The following is a 25,961-nucleotide window of genomic DNA, read 5'->3' on the forward strand; positions in this document are numbered from 1 at the left end:
CAAAGGAGTGGTTCAAGAAGAAGCACATTAAGGTCCTGGAGTAGCCTAGCCAGTCTCCAGACCTTAATCCCATAGAAAATCTGTGGAGGGAGCTGAAGGTTCGAGTTGCCAAACGTCAGCCTCGAAACCTTAATGACTTGGAGAAGATCTGCAAAGAGGAGTGGGACAAAATCCCTCCTGAGATGTGTGCAAACCTGGTGACCAACTACAAGAAACGTCTGACCTCTGTGATTGCCAACAAGGGTTTTGTTACCAAGTACTAAGTCATGTTTTGCAGAGGGGTCAAATACTTATTTCCCTCATTAAAATGCAAATCAATTTATAAAATTTTTGACATGCGTTTTTCTGGATTTTTTTGTTGTTATTCTGTCTCTCACTGTTCAAATAAACCTACCATTAAAATGATAGACTGATCATTTCTTTGTCAGTGGGCAAATGTACAAAATCAGCAGGGGATCAAATACTTTTTTCCCCTCACTGTACATCCCAATTCTGATCTTTTTTCTACTAATTGATTTTTTAAACAAATCACATCATATCTTTTCACATAAGATATTTTTCAGAGCTGATCTGATTGGTCAAAAGACCAATTAGTGAAAAAAGATCAGAATTGTGTAAACACTTCTGAAAATGTGGGCACAGCGAGGCCACAGGCACAGGGAAGACACTTATTACAGGAATCACTATACTGTTTGACCAAATCATGGTTTTAGCCACCCAACAAATAGGATGTTTTGAGTGAGGTGACAATGTAGAATGTGCTCCTATGTTTATAGACAGCTTTCCATTTTTTACGATCCATGGTTTTGGCAGTCTGATGACAGAGTTGGAGCTGGTCTCTTTGCTGATGCCGAGTTTGACATTGAATGTGAGTTTGCGTGACCTCCGCTCATCAGAAAATCGGGCAGGCCCATCTTGGTTTAAAGGGCCGGCTGTCGCCCACTGGTCAGCCAAAGGCTCATTATAGATTAGTATAACAGAGAAATTGTGCAAAAATCGTACCAGGCTCATGGGCCACCGGCCATGTCACCTTATTGTTTTATATAAAAATATTAATTTGTGTCAATTTCAACCGCCCACCCAACTAAGAAATGGTCCAGCACATCTGGCATTTGCCAGAATTGCTAGATGGTCAATCTGCCCCTGCACTCTAATGCTGTACAAAATGATTCCTTTCTGGTACTACTGTACTTCATTTTAGTCAGTAAATGGGTGAAGTTTTAGGGTCAATTCAGATCATTGAAATGAAACAGAGGACATGAAATTAAATTTATGAATTGACACTATCAATCAGAGGCACTCATTCGTGAAGTCTAGCCCAATGGGAACAGGTCCAGTCGTCTCATCACCAGGCACAGGGTCTGTTTGGATGGTTGCATCCAGGTGTTTTCACCATTCTGCTGGTGAACGCTGACTAAAACTATACATGCCTCTGTTGTGCAGATACTCTGGGGCCTGTTCTTCCCCCCAATGCTTCCTCTAACAGCCCAGACACACAAACCTGGGGAAACCATCTCTTCTGCTCCTCCTGAGGATGCAACAGGCATCTGGCATACTATGGCTATTACAGACAGGACCATCCTGTGAGCTGGCTACAGTATAGGTTAGGTCAGGGATGGGCAACTTTGATGGGAGTGGGGGGCCACCATTATTTTTTACCAACATCAATACCCATACATGCAGTCAGAGCCGGCCCTAGCCTTTTGGGTGCCCTAAGTGAAATTGTATTGCACCTTGTGTATTATACTATTTTTTGATACGCAGGCCTAGAAAAGGTGGCCCATCCCTGGGTTAGATCATTAAACGAGATCCAACACCAGAAGTGTCTGCATCCTCTCTGGTTCTATCCATATATCTGCCATCTGGTCCTGCTTTATTCCACAGGACCGAGGGGGGAAAAAAGGATAATCTTCTTTATCATTGTCTGACTGATTTTGGGTTGTCATTACCGACTGCAGATATAAAAATGTCCCATTCCCCTATACTGAATAATTCAGAAGTTTAATGGCATTACACTATATTTCTCAGTTTGATGGGGTGTGGTGTGCTAGTGTTGGGCTAGGTGTCCCGACAACTTCTGGTGAAACTGGAGGGCGCACAATTATATATAATCATAAAAATATATAATCATAAAAATTATGGATATTAAACATTTAGGTACATATAAGTGTCATATCTGTTGATGCGTAAATTATTGTTAATCTAACAGCAATGTTCGATTTACAGTAGCTATTACAGCAAAAAGATGCCATGCAATTGTTTGAGGACGGCGCCCCACATCAAAATATTTTTCCACCGGCACAGGTTTCATTAAATATTCACTTTTTGAAAATATTCCTCTGATTTGTCATCCGAAGGGTTCCAGCTATAACATGTCGTTTTGTTAGATAAAATCCTTCTTTATATCCCAACAAGTCAGTTTAGTTGGCGCCATCAATTTGAGTAATCCACTCGTTCAACATGCAGAGAAAGGAATCCAAAAATCTACCCCTAAACTTTGTTTCAACAAGTCAAAATACGTTTCCATTTACTCCTCAGATAACCTAAAATGTAAATCACACTATAATATTTCTTACGAAAAGATGTTCAATAGGAAACCGATTTTAGCAGGTGCGTCCTGTCTTCACGGCGCACGCAAACACGAATTTCCAACACTGTCCTTCTTCTAAAACGTATTTCTTATTCGTTTTTGAAGTTACAAGCCTGAAACATTGAACATAGACTGCTGGCACCCTGTGGAAGCTATAGGAATTGCATCCAGGGAGCTAATTTTCAGTATGACCTTATACTTGCCATTGTAAGAGGATGGTCTCTCAAAAAATTAATTCTGGTTGGTTTTTATTTGGATTTTCTCCTACCATATCTATTGTGTTATATTCTCCTACATTATTTTAACATTTCTACAAACTTCAAAGTGTTTTCTTTCCAATGGTACCAATTATATGCATATCCTGGTTTCAGGGCCTGAGGAACAGGCAGTTTACTTTGGGCACGTCATTCAATTGGGGAAAAAAGGGGCCTAGCCCTACTAAGTTTTAATGCCAATCTAAAATATATTTCATGCCAATAACAGAATGTTTTCTAAATAAGCCTGCAGCTGTGTGAGCTTGGATGTTTGGGAGTAAAAATTTTCTTGGTAACACCCATTTCCCCTCACAGTGATGGCATACATGAGAAACATAGTGAAATATCTATAATAAACAAATCAGGTCATCACTTAAGTGTGATTATATTGATTCTCAAGTGTTACAGACATTTTAAAAGTAACACAAAAGGTAACGCAAAAATATTTTACATTACTGTCTTATTAACCCATCATATCAAATCGAATTTTATTTGTCACATGGTTCATAAACAACAGGTGTGGAACAGAGGGCCGAGCACGCCCCCATTCACATCGACTGGTCTGTAGTGGAGTGGGTCTAGCTTTAGCTAACCCACTCCACTGCAGACCCGGTGGAGTGTGAATGGGGGCGTGCTCGGCCCTCTGTTCCCTGTAGTCCACAATCAGCTGATTTGTCTTGCTGACGTTGAGGGAGAGGTTGTCCTGGAACCACACTGCCAGGTCTCTGACCTCCCTATCTCATCGTCGTCTCATCGTCGTCGGTGATCAGGCCTACCACCGTTGTGTCGTCGGCAAACTTAATGATGGTGCTGGAGTCGTGTGTGAACAGGGAGTACATGCATATCTCTGTGTAAGACATTTAAAATATAAATACATTAATAAAGCCTCAAGATCAAAATTTCCATCACAATCTCAAGGCCTTATATCAATAGATGAATCTGAGAGTTTAAATAGTCTGCTGTGACCCAATGCCTGAGACAATTACATTGAATGAATCAAAGTAGACATGCAGGTGCTGACCTCTACTGGGTAGCAAGCGAGATACAACAGGGCAGGACAAGAAGAGAGACAAATGCATTCTTTCCATCTGTATGTGAATCTCTTGCAAGCTCTTATTCACATCATCACCACTTTACACTACCGGAGATAATTCTTTACATAAAGCTGTATCAATAACAAAACCATTACTTCCTTAACCGTTATATAGCGTAATAGGAATGATGGGATAGATAATGGTCCAATAGATAAAACATTTTATTTTACTGCCCTCTGTTGAAGGATAAGTAATGGGCACTGGAAAGGGAAGTCGTTTCTCCAAACGTAATTTGTGACGACTATATTGACTGCTATAATAGCTCAGGGATTGTCCATTGAGATGCATCAACTCTAAGCAATAAGGACATATTGTGAACATGTGTAAATTAAAATAATGAAATAGTGGCAATAGGAGGTCCCATTGATATTTAGAATGAGGAAGAGGGTAATCATTTAATATAGGTAACTGATATAGTATCACCATACCAATTAACTTATCACTTACTTACCTATATCATAATAGGACAGGGCAGAAGATGCACTCTGAGGATGGCAGGGCTGATGAGTTTAATGGTTTGCATCCATCCATCCATCCTTCCCATTGATGGTAAATTTACATGCGGTAGCTCAAGGCGGCTGCGGGGCATTGGTCTTTGGACAGACACAGGCCTAATCTTGACCTTGGGAACAAGAGGAAATATCATTAGAATAAGGCTGGCGCTGTTCAGGATCACAGACAACCAAAGTTGCAGATGGAGACAACAATTATCATTGGTATACCCTTACTAAAACATTTCCAGTTTAATTTGAACATATAAATTATTGACATTTTCTAACTCAAGAAATTGTAAGGTATCAGTGTGTATTATGAGATTTGACAAATCAAGCCTGGGAGTTGTTTGGAAGTTAATTCAGACATGGCTCCATTTAGCAATTGACTTTGGCAGATCTGATTGGTTCATCTGACAACCTAGTCCCATGTGATTTCCCCTTGATGCATAAAATAGCTAGTCATACAGGCTGTGATATGGTTTCAACTGCCTTCATTTCATTTTTTATGAACTGAAACTCTCTCTCATACACCTTAGCCAAATACATTTAAACTCAGTTTTTTACAATTCCTGACATTTAATCCTAGTAAAACTTCCCTGTCTTAGGTCAGTTAGGATCACCACTTTATTTGAAGAATGTGAAATGTCAGAATAATAGTAGAGAATGATTTATTTCAGCTTTTATTTCTTTCATCACATTTCCAGTGGGTCAGAAGTTTACATGCTACCAAATACTAATTGAGTGTATTGCCTTTAAATTGTTTAACTTGGATCAAAGGTTTCAGGTAGCCTTCCACAAGCTTCCCACAATAAGTTGGGTGAATTTTGGCTCATTCCTCCTGACAGAGCTGGTGTAACTAAGTCAGGTTTGTAGGCCTCCTTGCTCGCACATGCTTTTTCAGTTCCGCCAACAAATTTTCTATAGGACTGAGGTCAGGGGCTTTGTGATGGCCACTCCAATGCTTTGCCTTTGTTGTCCTGAAGCCATTTTGCCACAACTTTGGAAGTATGCTTGGGGTCATTGTCCATTTGGAAGACCCTTTTGCGACCAAGCTTTAACTTCCTGACTGATGTCTTGAGATGTTGCTTCAATATAGCCACATAATTTTCCTGCCTCATGATGCCATCTATTTGTAAAGTGCACCAGTCCCTCCTGCAGCAAAGTACCCCCACAACATGATGCTGCCACCCTGTGCTTCACGGTTGGGATGGTGTTCTTCAGCTTGCAAGCCTCCCCCTTTTCCCTCCAAACATAACGATGGTCATTATAGCCAAACAGTTGTATTTTTGTTTCATCAGACCAGAGGACATTTTTCCGAAAAGTACAATATTTGCCCCCATGTGCAGTTGCAAACTGTAGTCTGGCTTTTTTTATGGCGATTTTGGAGCAGTGGCTTCTTCCTTGCTGAGCGGCCTTTCAGGTTATGTCAATATAGGACTCGTTTTACTGTGGATAGATACTTTTGTACCCGTTTCCTCCAGCATCTTCACAAGGTCCTTTGCTGTTGTTCTGGGATTGATTTGCACTTTTCGCACCAAAGTACGTTCATCTCTAGGAGACAGAACGCATCTCCTTCCTGAGCGGTATGACGGCTGCGTGGCCCCATGGTGTTTATACTTGCGTACTATTGTTTGTACAGATGAACGTGGTACCTTCTGCTCCCAAGGATTAACCAGACTTGTGGAGGTCTACAAAGTTTTCTCTGAGGTCTTGGCTGATTTATTTTGATTTTCCCATGATGTCAAGCAAAGTGGCACTGAGTTTGAAGGTAGGCCTTGAAATACATCCACAGGTACACCTCCAATTGATTCAAATTATGTCAATTAGCCTATCAGAAGCTTCTAAAGCCATCATTTTATGGAAATTCCAAGCTGTTTAAAAGGCACAGTCAACTTAGTGTATGTAAACTTCTGACCCACTGGAATTGTGATTTTGTGGATAAGTGAAATAATCTGTCTGTAAACAATTGTTGGAAAAATGACATGTGTCATGTACAAAGTAGATGTCCTAACTTGCCAAAATGATAGTTTGTTAACAAGCAATTTGGGGAGTGGTTGAAAAACGAGTTTTAATGACTCCAACCTAAGTGTATGTAAACTTCCGACTTCAACTGTATTTTCACAGTTTCAATAGCCTGTAAATGTCAATTTAACATATGTTTTATGACTATTGCCTAATTATTTTAGGAATATGAGATTTTGCAACATTATGGCAACATGGGATTACACAGAATAACCAAATGGCCAATAATAAAATATCGTACTTTATTAATCCCCATGGGGAGATTTGATTGCACCAGCCAAAACATACATTGCTAATAAATACACCATAAAAAAAAACACAAGAAGGACACACAGACCCCAAATCAGCACATCAATAAATAAAAAACTGTTCGTGTTGAAAATCGTCATAGAATATGGTAAAAAGGATCTGCGGAAACGTTCAGTTTTGGACCTGGGTAAAATAAATGTATGCCATTGCACTGCGATGCTCCTGACATGTAGGCCTACTGTGGAGGGGTGGCTAGTGTCGGCCTCTACAGTATACTCCTGAGTCCTTTTTTGCCTGCTGTGCAGAATTTACACAATGAAGGTGGGCAACCATGATGCATATTTCTTGGTCTACTACACAGTAGCCTTTACACTAGGATGGACTGGAGTGTCTATGTATGCATCCACAATTTATGCTGTACACATAGCCCAGACCTATCTCTAGGTATACAAAGCCAAATTCTGTCCTATCTTTAAGCACATCGCGTTCATTTCAACCAACATTCTTCTCCCCTGGAAGCCATGTTAAGGGGGCGTTTCATTCTATTTTCCCCTGGAATGATTTTTTTCCACTTTGCAGCATCAGTAGTAGCGTTGAGCCAGCCTCTTATACGGTGGTTGTGGCTGTAGTTTTTTTTTTTAGGAACAGGATACGCATAAGGACAGCGAAGAAAAAAAAACATAGCAATTCCTCGGGGGATTTGTGAAGGGGAAACTCAGGTCTGCGTTTATTCGTGTAAAGGACGACAAACAGGTATACATTTCACGCTCACGCATATCCGGCTTATTTCGTTCGGTGGCGAGCTGCGTCTCCGAAATAATTTATTTCCATGTCTGATGAGATTACACATTCAATGCAATGAAAACAAAATGGGGGTTGCGCTGTTGCATGTGAGCAACATGATTACAAGAAAGGTTACGGCCCGATGTCCCAGACCTTTCTATTTGAGAACAGCCGCGTATTTATAGTGGACAGGCGACCAACTGAAGCGAGGCCCTTGATTAGATAGGTGTGCATAATGCTTTTTCAATACGCGTACCCTATCCGAAAAATACACGTAGGCCTACCAGCATGTGCATTTTTATTCCTGCAGAATAGAGCGTCTATGTATACACGTATTTAATTTGTCCTATATTCATGGCGATTTGTACATTGTCTTGTTATGTCGGTTAGGATCTAATTTTAAAACGTCACATTTTACGACAAACATGAATTAAATGACATACGTCGAGTATTGTAGGTTACAGTAGGTGTCACGATCTTTTCCCTGTTATTTTATTTTGCCCTTGCATGGGAGCAATCGAGGATACAAAACGCATTCAAGGTGCACAAGAAAATGTAATGCATTCAATGCAATAGGGCATAGCTATCCGAAATAATATATCGGGTCTCAGATTGCAAATGGAATTTCTAAATCTGGGACTCTACTGTAAGCCACCGCGGACCTCTTCTCTACTAGTATTATTGAGTTTGTTTACAACCTCTGGCAAAGTAACCTTCCCATCTTGAAAATCAAACTAATACTCATGCACAACTTTACAATTCCTCTGAACAATGCTTCGTATTTGGCAATTTAATTGAATTCTTGAAGTTCCAATGCAGCCGTTTTTATCTCAATATCAATACATTTCTGGGTAACAAGGAAGTACTATAGTATGGTTGTTTTCAATGAAAATGATGTTTTTTTTTTACAAAAATACCTTTTTAGCAAAGAGCAATTTTTCAAGCAATAATTTTTCTAGGAAGGTCTGGGAGTGGTTTGAGTGGGGAGGGAAAAACAGAAAATCAGATAGTTATTGGCAGAGAGTTTTGGAACTCTTTCTTATTGGTCTTAACTAATTTGCCGGTAGTGATGTCACCATGGAAGGCGACCCCCCCAACGGTCTTTTCGAACAGCTCTTGCATTATCATTTTCACAATATTATTCAACCTCAGTGTGGAAATATATCAAACACAGGAAAAATCACGTTTTTGACTGCACTAGGCTTTTAAATGTTGTAGGCCTTTTATTCTTGAATAATTTGGAATATTCTGCTAATCTAGTGTGCTTTGCTTGTTTTATTCAGTCTCTGTTCTTATCAACTTTGCAAAGTCAAGGTATGGGTATTTTCTTGCCTACATGAGGACAATATGATGCCCCTGATAGGCCTCTTCTGTACATCTCAATCTTTGTTCCTCAAGTGTTTATGCATGTTTTATCAGTTTAAAGAATGATAAATCATATAGCCTGCGAACACGTTGGTTTACTTTTCACACCCATACTTCATATCTTGATTCTGCTACACACCTGCCTCTAGTCATTCTGCTCCCAACACAAAACCCTTACCATTTCAATGCATAGAAGCTTCAAAATGGCACAATAGGCTTCTGCAGGAGTAAATCAGTGGAGGCTGGCGGAGTAGCTATAGGAGGACGGGCTCATTGTAATGGCTGGAATGGAATAAAAGGAACAGAGTCCATTCATTTCCTTTCAGCCATTACAGTGAACCTGTCCTGCTATAGCTCCTCCCACCAGCCTCCACTGGAGTAAATGTAGTCTTTACTAACTTCTTTTGGGCAAGTGGGCATTATAAAGACAGTTTTGCACAATAGGGTCTAGTGTATTTCAATTGGTTCATTGTTGCATGTATAGTACAAATAACCAATTAAATGTAGTTGCAATCTCCATCCTGAACACTAACCATGGTAATATGACTGCTGTCCTCCCCAGGTAGACATAGCTGAGGCAAGATGTCAGCCCGAGGAGGAAAGAAGAAGACCACCAAACTGTCCCGCTCTGCCAGAGCAGGGGTCATCTTTCCTGTGGGGAGGATGATGAGGTATCTACGCACAGGGACGCACAAGTACCGCATCGGCATGGGGGCACCCGTCTACATGGCAGCTGTCATTGAGTACCTGGCAGGTTGGTATCTCGCCTGAGTGAAAACACACACACCAATGTCACACAGTGTCATCATGTGTCAGCAAACACAAAAACAATGTTCCTAAATTCACTTGTGTAAAATATGAACATTTATATTTTCTTGGTAAACGGTGGCAGAACATTTTTCTAATGACAATTTCTTGTTTAGCTGAGATTTTGGAGTTGGCAGGGAATGCAGCAAGGGACAACAAAAAAGGCAGAATAACTCCTCGGCACATTAAACTGGCTGTCGCCAACGATGAGGAGCTCAACCAGGTACAGTATAATTCCCCTTGAAACTGACATTTCAAAGATGTCCTATAATGAACTCAGCAGAGTACATTTTTCATGTTGTTCCACTTCACTTGCACAATCGTTACACCATATTATATTACAGTAGATTAGTGCCCAATAGGGATCCATAAAACTAATGATGAAGGTAGTCCCTTTGTCTTAAGTGTTCAGGAAGGTGCAGTTGACGGCAAATGGCATCTGTACCAGGTAGGATTTCATCAGGCATGAACTGCCACCGCTTTGTGGTTAACCTCGAATAGACAAACGGTTTTATTGAGGCCCCATATCCTGACAAGATAAGAGGTTAGATGCTCAATGCACTCAAAAATATAATTTTATTTTTAGACAGTGGGGACATTCCGCCTGTATTCAAATAAGTGGGTATCAAATAATGATGAAATAATTACACTTAATAGACAATGATCTTTATCATTTTAGCAGGATTTTTACCACTTGCCTAGTATTTCTCAGAGGGAAGAAATTGACCAATGAGACGGAATAGTCAACTGATTCTCCTGTTCTGTGGCCTCTCAGCTTCTCAGAGGGGTGACCATATCAAACGGAGGGGTCCTGCCTCGCATCCACCCTGAGCTGCTGTCCAAGAAGAGGGGCAGCCGAGTGAAAGTGGACACTCAGGTGACCGTGCCAGAGAAGAGGGCGGAGCGCGTCAAGAGCATCAAGAAACCCACCACCAAAAAAGGCAAAGGCAAACCAGGCCGTAAGCAGAGGGTAAGTACACATGAATGACGGCAAACATCTCAATATTTGTCAATGTGTTTGTTATAGTGCGATAAGAAGCATGAGTGTGTTCTGTTTTTCATTGATTCTTTTGAAAGAAAAACACGGAAAACGACAAAGAGGCTGTTGTAGCTAACTCAACAGTGGAAGATGGGCCAGGGGATGGATTCACTATCCTCTCAGCGAAAAGCCTGTTCCTTGGACAAAAGGTATCATTAAATGTAGTCGCATGTCAGTAATGACATGTCATTCTATCACACCTTTTATAAAGATACCCCAGTCATTCACCTTGGACATAAGTGACACGAGTCAAGGTTCTAAGTGATTTTGTTATAACTTCAACTCTACATCCCCTAAAACAGCTTTCACTAACAGAGAGTGAAATTAGCAAAATTGGAACCATCAAGGTGGAGGGAATCATCAACCCTACAAATGCAGAGATGGACCTCAAAGAGGGAGTGGGTGAGAATGCCAGACCTGCTGGTCTTTTCTTCTTGGACGTGTGAAAGGCCCACGGCCCATTACAATTATCCCTCTTACCTGTTGTGTGCTCGTCTGCAGGCAGTGCCCTGGAGAAGGCAGGGGGGCGAGACTTCATGGAGGCAGTGAAAGAACTGCGGAAAGCACAGGGACCTTTGGAGGTAGCGTCAGGTATGGAGATCTGGAAACTAGAGTAAAATCTGCTGAATGAGAGGTTTGAGAAGTTTCGCATGCAATGGTAATGAAATGATGTTATTACCAAATGTGTTTATCCAAAGACCCACATTCAGCATACAGATAATAAACATCATCGACACATGATCGTCTCGCCCTCACTCACCCGTCTAGCCTCAAGTACACTGTCAATGCGTATATTTAAACCTACAAAGAAGGAGTGAAACATCAGTGTGTGTTTCCGTGTCTTCCTCCTGTAGTTGCAGTGAGCCAGGCCAGTGGGATGCCAGCTCGTTTTGTCATCCACTGTAACATCCCTCAATGGGGCTCAGAGAAGTGTGAGGACCAGCTGGAGAAGACTGTCAAGGCCTGCCTCTCTGCTGCAGAGGAGAAGAAACTCAAGTCCGTTGCCTTCCCCTCACTTCCTGCTGGCCGGTGAGACTACTCAACTACAGTTTTAAATCTATACCAGTAACAATAAAAACACTGATATGACTAAAATACATCTTAGTCACAATTGAATAATTTCATCCTTCTTCGTTATCAGTCGACTAAAACTCTGAACAATTTGTCTAGTTTTAGTCAGACATTTGTCAGTGAATTTAATAATTAGTGTACACCTATAACTTACTTCCATGTGTACATTGAGATAGTCTTATCCAACTAGGTCTACTATCCCCTCATATAGCTGGCACATTGTAACCAATGCCAGCAATGATTTACCACAGGCTACAAAGCCTTGGCTACATGTTAAACAATTTAGGCATTCAGCTTTTATCTCCCCTTCATAACCTTGGGGTGGCGGTAAATAACAGTGATTCCCTTAAAAATGGAAGAATCTGAGCTTTCTACAACAATGCCAGAAATATTACTGTACTAGTAATATTCAGTAAATAGTATGAGAGAGTAAAAAAAAAAAAGAGTCTACTTACAATTGAAGTGTCCTTGCTGCCAGTTAAAAAGATTGATGAGTGACTGAAGTGACCACCTGGGAGTTGTATGGGAGAGCTGGGCAGATCAGCTCAATCAGACCGTGCTTAAAAAAACATTCATTCTGCCAATGAGAGGATTGCATTAAATATTCTGCAAGCTTATGATTGGACGTGGAATTTTCATGGCATCTCGTCAGGAGTAATTGGTCGTTGACATTTTGTCAGTTATTGTTGACTAAATTAACATAGCTCAACTTTCTGAACCAAGGCTCTTAATTAATCTTTCCTTGATTCATTCTCAAAATGCATTGAAGAAGGTCAAAGGAGGGAAGGACCTTGAACCTATCTCCTCCAATAAAGGAGATAAGGTGTGAGGAATTGTAGAAAGTCAAATTGAGATTGAGCCCACATCTGTGTATCTCTCCTGGTTGTAGGAATGGATTCCCAAAGCAAACAGCCGCCCAGCTGATCCTCAAGGCCATCTCCAACCATTTTGTCTCTGCGACAACCTCCTCCCTGAAAAACATTTACTTTGTACTGTTTGACAGCGAGAGCATCGGAATATACCTTCAGGAAATGGCCAAGCTGGATGCCAAGTGAAGAGATGCTTGATTTGAGGTGTTTTTTTTAACGGTTGCAGTTGTATTTCAGATGGATCTTTGTTTTTTGCAGCTGATATAGTGTGATCAAAGGTGCTGTAAGTAGGCGTTTTTGACATTGGATAGCCCTCGGAAGGCGTAAAAAAAAAACAATGTTTGTGAGTGAAGTACTGTACGCATTTATGTTACACTGTCTTCCTTTTACAGGATTGCATTCTTTCTTTTTAGACTAGACTCAATTAATAATCCCATGGCTTGTCATTCTTATCCCTTATTTACTGATATTGTTTTCACATTCCATGTACAAAGACAATTTTGACGGTTGTTTTTTCTGCTAGAATCCCTCTGTAGTTTCTGATACAGTTAGTTTACTAAGAAAAGTGTTTCTCATTCTGCTTTGAAATAAAAATACAGATGTTTTACACCACAGATCCAGTTCTTATTTGATTGATGCATCATTTACCAACACCCATGAATAGCACAGCAACCCAGTTTCATTATATTTATTACATTGTAAAAAGTACATGACCTTTTATTTATATATACACATGTAATTTCCTGTTTACTCAAGAATTAGCGCCTGGTATAACTAACAATGCAGTACAACAAATGAACAGCTTACAAAAAGACTTAACAACCCTGCGAAAGAGGGGCTCCACTTCATTGTATTGTATAGTGTTGGTGCACAGACAGACTAATGCGTTTCTAATTTCTCTGACATAAGGCAGTGGATTAGGAGAGTAATTTAACCTGACCTGAAAGCAGTTGCTCCCAACTGTGCTTCAACAAGAGTATTCATTCCCCAACAGCCCATTCCTTGCGGAATAAATAAGATTACAATTTTAGACTGATAAGGGCAACGGCCGAGAGAAATAAACTGCACTGAAGGTTACACAAATCACAAGGTTGGGCATTCGAAATAGACAACACAGGGATAATACTACAAAGCAGCATCAAAGAGTTAGCCAGCTAACTTTAATAAACAACCAGATATAACTATTCATTTTCTGTTTTATTAATTTAATAAACCTATACTTGCATTTTTGGGTTGTTGAGTCAATTAGACCATGCCCATTTCATGCTAATCTTTCGCATAAAGTTATTTCCGAATATTTTGGTAAGTTAGCTGTCCAAGTCATTGATCTTGCTTTGTAGTATACCGCTCTGAAATGATGGGGGTGGGGGAGCCACAATTTTTTTTTAACTCATCATGAGGCGATGCAGTTGCTCGTAGGTCTGCGTACCCACATAACACCCTCCATTGCGAGCAAAACATTTTAGTGGCCCCCGTCTTGACAGTGGAGATCATTTTAGTTTGAGTTAATTTGGTGCAATTCTACCATGGTGTGTGGAGAAAATGTTGCAGTTTTAAAGCATGTTTACTGTAATTCAGAATACTCTTGCCATGGGGTGGAGAGAAGATTTAGCATTTTATAACTAATTTCATGCAATTCTACTCATTTTGCCATGAGGCAGAGAGGAAAATTAGCAGTTTTACAGCTAATTTCCTACAATTCTACACATTTTGTCATAGGGTGGAGAGAAATGTTTGCAGTTGTTAATATAATATCCGAGTGAGACTGACTAACAAAATCAATGGGAGCCCCCCGGCCTGTAATTTGACCATGATAACAAGTCTGGATAGCTGGCCGCTAAATTAACTTGGCAATCAAACATTTTAGCTGACATGGGCTAATTGACTTACTATCAGTAGAGATAGAAAAACAGCTGATGCACAACCAAATTTTGAAATTGCACCTTGTGTATTCTAGTTGAGAACCCGACTGTGGTGGGGGGCAGTGATCCGAGGGCCTTTCAAACAGGGGCCACGGGCCGCCGTCAGTTGCCCATCCCTGTTCTAAGTGGATGATGCTTTTGAAAACTATTCTTCTTCCATCATCACATGCAGCGAGGTGTCTGGTTTGGGTATAATTTGACAGAAGATCAAGGCTCTAACTTCAACCTACCAATATCTGAACTCCTCTGCAATCAATAAATGACTGTACTGCTTACTGTACAGACAGTGACATGGAAGAATACTTTCCCTGTGTCAAGTGGGATAAAGTAGTCCCAAATGAAAACTTGAAAAGATGATCCAGACCATTCATCTCATCACTTGAAAATGAAAACTGAATTTTAGATCAGCTTGTCCCAGATTTACTGATGGCTGTCTATGCTCAATCTGCTAGTCAATACTGTACTCGTTTAAATAATCTCATTAAGACCTTCCTATAAAACCCCTCTAACCTGATCGATAAAAGCGAACACGCCCAGGCCAGACCAGTCGTCACGGTCGGAATGTTCTAGGTGCTGTCCTTGTTTGCAATGGCAGCATCTCAAATCCATCTTTCCAAGGCAAACCATGCACACCTCTGTCCCTCTTGGGTATAACAGTGTTTAGAGGACTTAAGAATATGTAGTGTCCTTTTAAAACAGATTTTTGTTATTTTGGGCATTGTAATCAACTTTTTGCAAACAAGCTTGTGACAACATGTTGGCAAATTTCTCCCTCTTTGGAAATCTCAGGATATCATATAATATCATTATTTTCAAAAACCTCAGACACAATTTTATAATGGAAATATATAAACTGTATGCTTTATATTACTGTACACTTATATTTCGACCTTCAGATACAAGAGTTATGATATAGCTAGTATTTCACTCTATTGTTTTAAGACAGTGCCCTGATACTTTGACTGGAGTAAATTAATCTCTGTACATCCTATTCAGTAAACAACATGCAGCACCTAAAACCAAATAAGTTATTCACTATGATTTATTCCTGGCAGGACCTCTAGATTAATGTTAAGCACAGGCATACTAACAACGTACTTAACTTTGTAGGTCTCAAGTTGGAACTGACTCAGTAGGAAAAGTGGGAAAGACCGAAGCGAGTCAAATAGGTGCTGTCCTTAACATCCATGCAGCATCGTATATGTATATCATAAATATGTATTTTCTGATGAATACGTGAATATTGAAGGACAGCAGGCCCCAGGATGTTAGATTAAGACCAAAGCTAGATGTGTCTGTGGTTGTTTAGTGTTGTCTGAGAGGTGACCATGCATGCCAGGGTCTCTCTGTCAGAGTTGGCCCATCCCCTCCTGTGAAGGGGTGCAGAGCCTAAGGGAAGCCATGTTGTTTAGGGGACAGGTGGGGGACAGAGTCCCCCTGTGAGAGTAGGCATAGGGCTATGGTGGCTCTATTTTACCTCCGGGGTGTCACTAAGGTCGGTGGGCCTAGGGGCAGGGAGCAGGGGGACAGGTGAGCTGGCCTCAATGAGGGCGGGGTTGAGGATGATGGGGAGGGACATGGGGGGCACGCCCCCTACCTGCAGATGGGAGGCCAGGGGCTGCAGGATGAGGGGGGACTGACTCATGTGGGAGTGACTCAGGGGGGTAGAGATCTGGGGGGACATCTTCACTGGGGTGGGCATGGGGGGAGTCGACGGGGGCACTGGAGATGATCTGTCAGTTCCTGGAAGAGAAGAGGACATTGATTCATTCATTTATTGTTGGCTATGAAACTGACAATGATCATTGGCTTTGGCCAGATTTCATAAATGACTGGCCATGTTAACATGGTTACCGTTGGCACTAGGTGGTGGGGGATCTTGGGGCGACGCTGGTCTGCTGGAGGTCTTTGGCTCTGTGGGGGCAGCTGGCACTGGAGATGGGGCCTGGGCTGGGGGTGGCGAGGCTGGGGGGGAGGGGGCAGCCGGCTGGGCAAGTTCCACTGGGGGACTGGGAGCAGGATCTATGGACACAGAGCACCATTGCATTTCAGTGATCTGGCTTTATGCAGCTATATAGCAGAAATAACACTGAAACACTGAAGGCTAAGCACACATCATGAAAAACATGTAGGAAGTGTATTCTAACTAACCTACATTCATATATTGTTAATATTCACAGCATATTGGAGAAAACAAGGCCTTAATAGATGCAGGTGTAGTGTGTGGACCTCTACCTGGTTGGGGTATGACTGTCTGTTTGAAGAGCTCTTCCCGGAGGTTAGGCAGGAAGCAGTTGATGCGTTCCCAGGTGATCTCCCACAGGTCAGAGTATCCCGTACGGGAGTCAACGCTGTGGAAGATTCCTGCTGTGTCCATCACCAGCAGCATGTTCTTCAGAGACTCTGGAATGGCTTCCAGCTGGGGTCGGGATAAAAAAAAAAAACAGCCCATCAGCCGTGCAATCACACACAGAAGGAAAAAACACTGAACGAGCTGAAAAGGAATTAACATTAACTGTTATTTTTCTTGAGTGTGCCCTCCTTTGCGTTTGACCACTCGCTGTTGTAAAGTGATGGACTTTTTAGACTAGCTACAGATAACTGCCAAAATAAAGGAAACTCCAACATAAAGTGTCTTAATTAAGGCGTTGGGCCACCACGAGCCAGAAAAGCTTCAATGAGCCTTGGCATAGATTGTACAAGTGTTGAATCTCCCGTAAGTGTTCGATTGGGTTGAGATCTGGTGATTGAGACGGCCATGGTAGATGGTTTATATCGTTTTCATGCTCATCAAACCATCCAGTGACCACTCATGGCCTGTGGATAGGGGCATTGTCATCCTTTGGGGGTATAGTCATGGTAGCCAAAATAATGGCCTGCCCAGCATTTTTATACCTGACCTTAAGCATGGAATGTTAATTGCTTAATTAACTCAGGAACCACACCTGTGCTTTCAATATACTTTGTATCCCTCATTTACTCAAGTGTTTCCATTATTTTGGCAGTAACCCATAGAAACACCTGAGCTAATAGGAGTTGAAATCGACATGTGATACTGTGCAATATTAGGCATCTTCACCAGTAGGTCACTGGAGCCAGCGTGCATGTACTTGTCCATGAAGTCCAGGATGGTGAGCCACAGGGCAGCAAAGGTGGGCAGAGACAACAGGGGAGAGAGGTGCTGCAGGAACACCTGGTGGAGAACAAAGCAATAGAAAACAGTGAGATATTCAGATATGACATGAGTAGGACAGGCACTACCTGACACAGCATATTATACTATCGCTCTTCAGGCGGATAAGCAATGCTAGACAGTGGAAGGATTTAGCAACTTTGTCAATTTCTCAACCCAAAAAAAACACCAAAGCCAACCCTACGGTCTGAACACATATTACAGATTTCACACTATGAAATGGCTTCCTGTTGTGTGTTGACTGAACTCTGACCTTTGACAGCAGGGTGCAGGCCCTCATCCTGGTCTCCTCCATGCCTCCCACATCTGCAGGGCTAATATTGTCCAGCAGCTTGGTCAGCAGGGGGAACAGGACCTGGCAACACAGTAATTAGAACACAGTTAACACTGATCAAATTATTTCCCACTTATTTTCGAACTTTATGTTTTTTGCATAATACTGCATTGTATTCAATGGGATATTTGCCATAAAATTCTAAATAAATGCCCATGGCAAGCTAGGATTTGGCCCCAAGTGCCTACTCTTTTAATTAATCATATATTTCACTATATATATTTCAGAGGAACCATTCAGCAGCTATTCTTATGACCCACCACTCTCCTTACACACACACACAACCATTTCACAGTGGTCCTCCTATAATGTAAAATATGTTCAGCATCCCCTCACCTTGTTGAAGCAGGACTCCCACTCCACAGCATCTAGTGTCTGCAGGTCATGAACCAACAGTGCCCTCTGGAGGTAGGTCAGGGCCTGCATTCGCACCTGCCGCCTGGCATCACAGCACAGCCAGGCTATCCCTATGGGATTCACACAATGTATGGATACTTATGTCAGATATAAAGTGTTAAGACCGGCAAGAGTGTTAAGTGGAATGCTATAGTGGAGTGAGAACAAGACCACTCTCTCAAGGGTCATCTCAGTGAATTACAGTGCCTTCAGAAAAGTATTCTCACCACTTGAATATTTCCCAATTTTTTTGCATTACAAAGTGGGATTAAAATGGATGTTATTTTTTGTCACACAAAATACTCAAGTGTTAAAGTGGAAGAAAAATGTGTAACTTTTGTAAAAATAAAATTAAAAAAATACATAATTTAAAAAAACACTAATATAATCTTCATTACATAAATTTTCAACCCCGAGTCAATACATGTTAGAATCACCTTTGGCAGCGATTACAGCTGAGTCTTTCTGGGTAAGTCTCAGAGCTTTCCACACCTGGATTGCGCAACAATTGCCTATTATTCTTTTCAAAATTCTTCCAGCCCTGTCAGATTTGTTGTTGATCATTGCTAGACAACCATATTCAGATCTTGACATAGCTGCTTGAAATCTATGTCAAAACTAACTCGGCCACTCAGCAACATTCACTGTCTCTTAGTAAGCAACCCGAGTGTAGATTTGGCCTTATGTTGTAGATTATTGCTGAAAGGTGAATTAATTTCCCAGTGTCTAATGTAAAGCTGAGTGAACCCAGTTTTCCTCTAGGATTTTGCCTATGCTTAGCTCCATCCCGTTCCTTGCTGATGAAAAGCATACCCGTAACATGATGCAGCCACCACTATGCTTACAAATATGGAGAGTGGTATTAAGTAATGTCTTGTATTGGATTTGCCCCAAACACTTTATATTCAGGACATAAATGTAATTTCTTTGCTATATTTTTTGCAGTTTTACTTTAGTGCCTTGTTTCAAACAGGATGCATGTTTTGTAATATCTTTATTCTGTACAGGCTTCCTTCTTTTTACTCTGTCAATTATGTTAGTATTGTGGAGTAACTATATAATTTATCCTCAGTTTTCTTCTATCCCAACCATTCAACTCTGCAACTGTTTTAATGTCACCATTGGCCTCATGGTAAAATCCCTGAGCGGTTTCGTTCCTCCGCGGCAACTTAGTTTGGAAGGACGCCTGTATCTTTGTACCAATCTACCAATAGGTGCCGCCCTTTGCGAGGCATTAGAAAACCTCCCTGGTCTTTGTGGTCGAATCTGTGTTTGAAATTCACTGCTCGACTGAGGGGACCTTAAAGATAATTGTGTGTGGGGTACCAAGATGGGGTAGTCATTCAAAAATAATGTTAAACACTATTATTGCACACAGTGAGTCCATGCAACTTGTGTGACTTGATAAGCAAATTGTTACTCCTGAACTTAGTCTTGCCATAAAGGGGTTGAATACTTATTGATTCAAGACATTTCAGCTTTTCATTTTTTTTATTAATTTGTACTAATTTCGAAAAACAGAATTCCCCTTTGACATTATGGGGTACTGTGTGTAGACCATTGACAAAACAAATCTCAATTTAATCCATTTTAAATTCAGGCTGTAACAACAAAATGTGTAATAAGTCAAGGGGACCGTGTGAATACTTTCTGAAGACACAAAAATATATAACGCAACATGTAACAATTTCATTGATTTTACTGAGTTACAGTTCATATGAGAAAATCAGTCAATGGAAATAAATTCATTAGGCCCTAATCTATGGATTTCACATGACTGGGAATACAGATATGTATCTGTTGGTCACAAGTACCTTAAGAAAAATGAATCTCACAATGGGCCTCAGGATCTCAGTATTTTCGTGCATAATTTCTTTGTTGCCTAATCTTCATGACTAATGTTCAAACTTCGACATCCAACAGTATCAAGGTAAATTACCAGGATAAAAGGACATCACTAGGTTAAATGAGCAGTGTAAAGGACATCAGTAGATTAAACCCATTTCCCAGTGTCCTTCCTTTCCTAACAGACCGAACAGAAAAAGAAGACTGTGCCTAAGAAAATAACCATAGCTCAAGTCCCCCGTGCCAAGAAGAAATACATCACTCTAGTCTGTGGAATGAACACCTTTGACATTGACAACACTCAGATTTAATGAACATTATGTTTGGTGTTTGGGATTCTGTGTTTTTATGTATATTGATGTTACTATGGCTTTGTACCCATTGTTTTCAGTGCATGTTTTGTAGTACCAGGAGAGGTCATGTTCAGTAGTACCAGGAGAGGTCATATTCAGTAGCTCCTACTATAACAGCCTCCACTCTTCTGGCAAGGCTTTCCACTTGATGTTAGATTTTTTTTATTGTCCCCAGCACAAGGTGCATCTGTGTAATGATCATGCTATTTAGTCAGCTTTTTGATATGCCACACCTGTCAGGTGGATGGATTATCTTGGCAAAGGAGAAATGCTCACTAACAGGGATGTAAACAAATTTGTGCACAACATTTGAGAGAAATAAGCTTTTTGTGCATATGGAAAATTTCTAGGATCTTATTTCAGCTCATGAAACATGTGAACAAAAATCTAAATGCAACAAGTAAAGTTTTGTTCAGTGTATATGACTCTCCTCTAAATACTAGTCATTAGTTCCAATATAAGCAGAAAAGCATTAACGTGAAAACCTTATTGTTCACGAAAACAGGAAATGTGCCTTTGGTTCCGTTCCGCACAATGACATTGAAAACATTCCTCAAATTTACATTTTACATTTTAGTCATTTAGCAGACGCTCTTATCCAGAGCGACTTACAAATGACTAGGAAACAATGATGAATTGTGTTTAACCCCTATTAATAAACACAGAGTTGAGTGGTGCCTATATGCAAATATGTTTTATAGATAGCTAGGGGTTAAAGTCTCTGACCTTGGAGAAGTGGGCACCAGCAGCTGGTCCACAGTGTCTGGGAGTCAGCCTCAATCTTCTTCCCTGCGACCTCCAAGTGGCGCTGTTCCTGTGCCCAGGAGCTGTAGATGCTGGCGGCCCTCGTGTGCAGCGTGTGCATCAGGTCTAACAGCTGAGCCAGGGGAACTTCATGTCATTATGACGTGGTCATAGCTATTCTAATCACAATACAGCTTGATTCTAAACATGAGTATGACTCAATGTCTGTATTGGCTGCAAGACATTTCCTCAATAACATTTACTAAAATAACATTTACATGTCTAAGTACTTTATTTTAATGCTGACAATATATTTAGGTAATGATCTGTGATAAGAGTATTGATATTTATGTCATTTTGAAATACTGATGGAGAAGAGGGGTATATTGTATAGTACAGTATTTTCCATGTATACATCATTTCATTTATGTTACACAGACCTAAGTTTGCAAAACTCCCTGTAATTTACCAAAGACATTTAGTAAATTTGGGAAATCTACAAAAATAAAAAAAAGTTTTATTTAATATTCGTGTCCATCTGATCCGTTCCATGAGTTTCTAGTAGATATCCCATATGGTTCTGGAGAAAACATCTTATGATATAATTTGAAATTAACTCCGCAGCTCTTCCAACTATTGACTTTTTTCACAACCGGCACCAGTTTGACCCAAAACATTTACAACATATATATATATATATATATATATATATATATAGACATGGGAAACCCCAAAATATATTTTTTTAAATAAATATGAAGGATTTTCCATACTCATTAAAACAGCAAGGGTTTAACTATGTTGATGGGTTACATTTAGCATAATGTTTTATAGCCTTATGATTATATTTTTATATTATAAACATGTTCTTTTTTGGGGGGGGGGGGTATCTTTTATATTTCATGAAAATGTGTTAAAATCTTGAAAGTTTCCAAAATTCCTAAAGTTACTGGTAATATTCCCGCTCTTTGCAACCCTACACAGCCCTAAATAGCTAATAATATACCTTTCCAAGCAATTAATTAGTCAAGGTTTGAAAGTTTAATTTCATTTAGAGTAGAGCGATGAGCATTGAGAATTCACTATTCAGCCTTTCCAAGACAGTTCATTTGTGAATAGGAAATACAAGAGGTGGATATTAGCATTAGTCGACTGAGCATGAATACCTGATTAGTGCCAAATTAGTTCTGAAAAGAGATGGCAGACAATGTAACTTCTTAATCACACCTCAGGAAATGAGAATAGTAGTTCAAGAAAAATAGGACTAAACACCGCCACAACATTGCTTAATTGCCATGACAACCATAATGTGCCAAGAGAGGGGAAGATATAGCTGAAATCTCCCCAAATCCCCGCCTTCCCTCCGCAACCCCACCTCCCACCCACACACACCTGAGGCAGAGCACACCTGGGGCATATTCAGGAGGGTACAACGTTACAGAACCTTCAGATAGAGAAATATATTGTGTAGAACAGACATGATTGGTCATGTAGTTCGGAACGTTTCACCCAACTGAACAGAGCCCCTGAGCAGCACAGAGACCAAGGCATAAGGGAAAGAGGGCTGCGGTACTTACGTCCTGACTAACCTGTAATGACACCGTGTGGTAGCTGGCTGGGACCCCCTCGTCCTCCTCGTCGTCGCTATGGGAACGGGAGGGCCTCTGGCTGGAGGCCTTGGCGCGGCGGGATGCCCCCTCTTTCTCCCGAGGCTTCCTCCTCACACGGGACTTCTGGGAGTCATACTTGTGGTTCTTCTTCTTCTCATGGGTCCTGTAGCCTGTAGGTCAGGAGAGATGAAGGGACTGTTTTTAGCCATTGTTACAGATATATATCCTGAGGGTGAAATTTTCTCATAATAGTTGACTGATATCTCTGAACAGAGAATGAATGCCCACTGTTTACTGCTCCCAAAGGTAATCCATTTTAGCAGTACAGAGACCATGTGACTCATGTCTTTACCCTAAGGCTGCGTTCAGGACTGGCCATTCTAGTGTAAGACATTGTGCAGTATGATAGTAATTATCTTAATTGATAGCTCTATAGGGTATGACTTAGCGCTTAGGAAACTCTCCAGGAAAAAATACATTCCTTTCACGTAAACCCCAAAGGCTATATCAACTCTAATTGAGTAATAGCAGGTTTTAGGGCTGTGCGGTTTCCATTTGCTTCCCATATAGATTAGAGCGGTGCTTAGCGTGAGGTCTTTGTTCAACCAAACTTTATTGTTAAGTGTGTAAAGCAGTGTTGACAGCAGGTATCTAAGGGTCTGGAGCGCTGGGAGAAATTAAAAGGCTATCAGTGGTGCCAGGCTTGCACAGTGCACCAGCACCACCTCCCACTGTAATCCCTGCTTTACTCTGGAGTCTGGATCACTAACAGACTGCTGTTGCTGAATGAATGGGGAGAAGGACAGCCGAGTGACACAGTCCTCAATAAGGGTTGGTGTGGGGGAGGCAGGGAACCCAGAGTCAGGTCAGTCACTATATAGACATGCCTTGAGATCCCCTTCCAAAGGCTTTTAAGAGTAACCACCCAACATGCCAAACTATCAAAGCTTAATTTAGAAATTACTCAAACATAGTTTGATGGCATGTGTTAGCTTGGAAATCAGCATTGATGTAAAAGCAAATAAAATGCCGAATTCATTGTTGGAAGATTTCAAGAAACACTTTGGAAAAAGACTGAATATAAAATTAACCTCAAATAGGAATTGATTTGTCAGTCAACATGAAGTGATGAAAGAGGAAGTCGTACCTCCGTTAAGGCTGGCCTCCACAAACACCCGGATGGCCTTGACACACAGCTCAAAGTTTTCAGGGGTGACATGTGCAGCATCGCGTACTATGAAGGAGAGGGACTCCACACACTTGATGAGGGACTTGGTGTCGTGGAAGCCCATGTCTTGGCCCAGGGTCAGGCTGTACTGGTTCACTAGAGGGTTGAGCAGGGGCTTGGAGCCAGAGGCCGGTACCTTGTTGATGTCCAGGTCATCTTTACCAACCTGCCAATATAAACACTGTGTGAGATGTGCCGTATGTTGAGGCATTGACTGACATTGATATGACAAAATAACAAGCTTAGCTTTACTATTACAGTGGGGCGTTCCACAATAAACAGTGTAAAATAGTATTAACGCTATGAAGATCTCTGGAGTTGATCATCTGAGCACTCGAAAGAAAAGTGTAAGCAGGTGAAGTGAGTGTGTGTTGGCTCTTACCACCAGCCATCCGCTGCTGGCCACGTCCACGTCAGTGACAGAGCGGGGCATCCTGGACTTTCCATGCTCCGTGTAGACCTCAGAGTCGGAGGTGTAGCCCCGGTCCAGACTCACCTCGCTGTGGTGGTGGGACGACAGCTCACTGTCTGACTGGGCACCTGGAACCAAGGTGGAAACAGGACATAGATATTTTTTTTACCAGGCATCAAAACACGCCACTAACAGTGTGGACGTGTGCCTTGTAATATAACAGCCGAGCTGTTTGTGTAAAGTCACTGCAATTGACCGTAAACTAGGTGATCATATGGTTTCTCCGCTGCTAAGGCCAACAAAGTAGGCTACCATTCCACGTGATGCTGTACATGTAAGAGGCTGACCTGTGTCGATGTCGGGACTGGTGGAGGTGACCTGGAAGGAGGCGGGCGGTTTGATCCCGGCCCCGATGCACTCGATTAGGGAGAAGAGGGTGAACCAGTCGTCTGTGCAGTGGATGTTGGCAGCGTTGGTCTTGAGCAGCTCATGGAGGCCGTAGGCCACCTCCCGGCTAACCCGGGCCAGGACGTGTGGTTTCATCATCAGCAGGAGACGCAGGGACAGCAGCACCTAGAGATAGGGTGGCAGAGGGGTTAAGTGGACGCCGATGTTGTATAAGACCAATTGCTTGAACTGCCGGTGACCTCGATCTCACTGATTAGGGAATTGAAGTACGTTCCCGACATTCGGCTCACAATTCCTAATACAGTTCAATGTATATACTGCGCTAGGTCTCACAGTTCTTGGTCTCACTGCACAATTGAAAGGAAAAGATTAGAAAAACAAATATGGGATTTGTGACAAGCACGTTGTGGATTCAAGTCCCTGCAACATAAGATGTTTGCCCTGATCGCCACAGTTCACAGAACAGGAAGAAGAAAACATTATTAGTTGGCTGTAACAACGTCCATCTGGGTTAGAGATCAGATTGAAAGCCAATTAAAGACCTTATAGAAGAAATGGGACCAAAAGTTGATGCTCCATTTACAGTTTTCCTCGATTTCTTAAACACAGTGAAGGAAACAGATCCATGTGAGCTAAACTGGGATCCGCGTGGCCAAAACTATAACCTTTTTTGCACAACAGTCATTTGTCATTGGTTTTACACCAATGCAAATGCTAAACACTTTTTTTGCAAAACAGTAGATGCAACTCTATCACAAGACACTTTTTGCAAAACAGCAGATAACTCCGTAAATAAGACAAAAAATAAATAAATTAAGCTTTAAAAAAAAAGAAAAGTTTCTGCCCCCCCCCATGGTTAATAACAATCACTCTCAAAAC

At 41.3% G+C, this 25,961-nt stretch overlaps 2 protein-coding genes across 10 annotated transcripts in view; one reads left to right on the plus strand and one right to left on the minus strand.

Moving 5' to 3' along the window:
• The first annotated feature begins 7,082 nt into the window (after positions 1-7,082).
• LOC106576681 (core histone macro-H2A.2) lies at positions 7,083-13,251 on the plus strand. 2 transcript variants are annotated; one of them, XM_014153984.2, is made up of 9 exons: positions 7,083-7,456; positions 9,414-9,605; positions 9,775-9,881; positions 10,434-10,628; positions 10,736-10,846; positions 11,000-11,099; positions 11,199-11,288; positions 11,552-11,726; positions 12,658-13,251. In XM_014153984.2, the coding sequence occupies exons 2-9, from the start codon at positions 9,434-9,436 to the stop codon at positions 12,821-12,823; spliced, it is 1,116 nt and encodes a 371-aa protein (XP_014009459.1). In that variant the 5' UTR covers positions 7,083-7,456; positions 9,414-9,433; the 3' UTR covers positions 12,824-13,251. The 2 variants fall into 2 exon arrangements, with proteins under 2 accessions (XP_014009459.1, XP_014009460.1); XM_014153985.2 differs by lacking the exon at positions 7,083-7,456 and adding an exon at positions 8,775-8,800.
• Positions 13,252-13,310: 59 nt separating this feature from the next.
• The window catches only part of LOC106576680 (Golgi-specific brefeldin A-resistance guanine nucleotide exchange factor 1), a 74,152-nt gene continuing 61,501 nt past the window's right edge, over positions 13,311-25,961 (minus strand). For 6 of the 8 annotated variants that reach the window (XM_014153976.2, XM_014153982.2, XM_014153981.2 and 3 more), the window contains 11 exons: positions 25,022-25,247; positions 24,645-24,802; positions 24,182-24,428; positions 23,002-23,204; positions 21,407-21,557; positions 18,423-18,553; positions 18,006-18,107; positions 17,639-17,752; positions 16,795-16,978; positions 16,414-16,581; positions 13,311-16,302 (listed from right to left, as the gene is read on the minus strand). In XM_014153976.2, coding sequence (XP_014009451.2) covers positions 16,028-16,302; positions 16,414-16,581; positions 16,795-16,978; positions 17,639-17,752; positions 18,006-18,107; positions 18,423-18,553; positions 21,407-21,557; positions 23,002-23,204; positions 24,182-24,428; positions 24,645-24,802; positions 25,022-25,247 — 1,959 coding nt within the window. In that variant the 3' untranslated portion in view covers positions 13,311-16,027. The remainder of the gene's footprint in view (positions 16,303-16,413; positions 16,582-16,794; positions 16,979-17,638; positions 17,753-18,005; positions 18,108-18,422; positions 18,554-21,406; positions 21,558-23,001; positions 23,205-24,181; positions 24,429-24,644; positions 24,803-25,021; positions 25,248-25,961) is intronic. The other 2 variants (XM_014153983.2, XM_014153979.2) reach the window with 1 other exon arrangement.

The sequence above is a fragment of the Salmo salar genome, chromosome ssa18 (genome assembly GCF_905237065.1).
Source record: "Salmo salar chromosome ssa18, Ssal_v3.1, whole genome shotgun sequence".
NCBI classification, from domain to species: domain Eukaryota; kingdom Metazoa; phylum Chordata; class Actinopteri; order Salmoniformes; family Salmonidae; genus Salmo; species Salmo salar.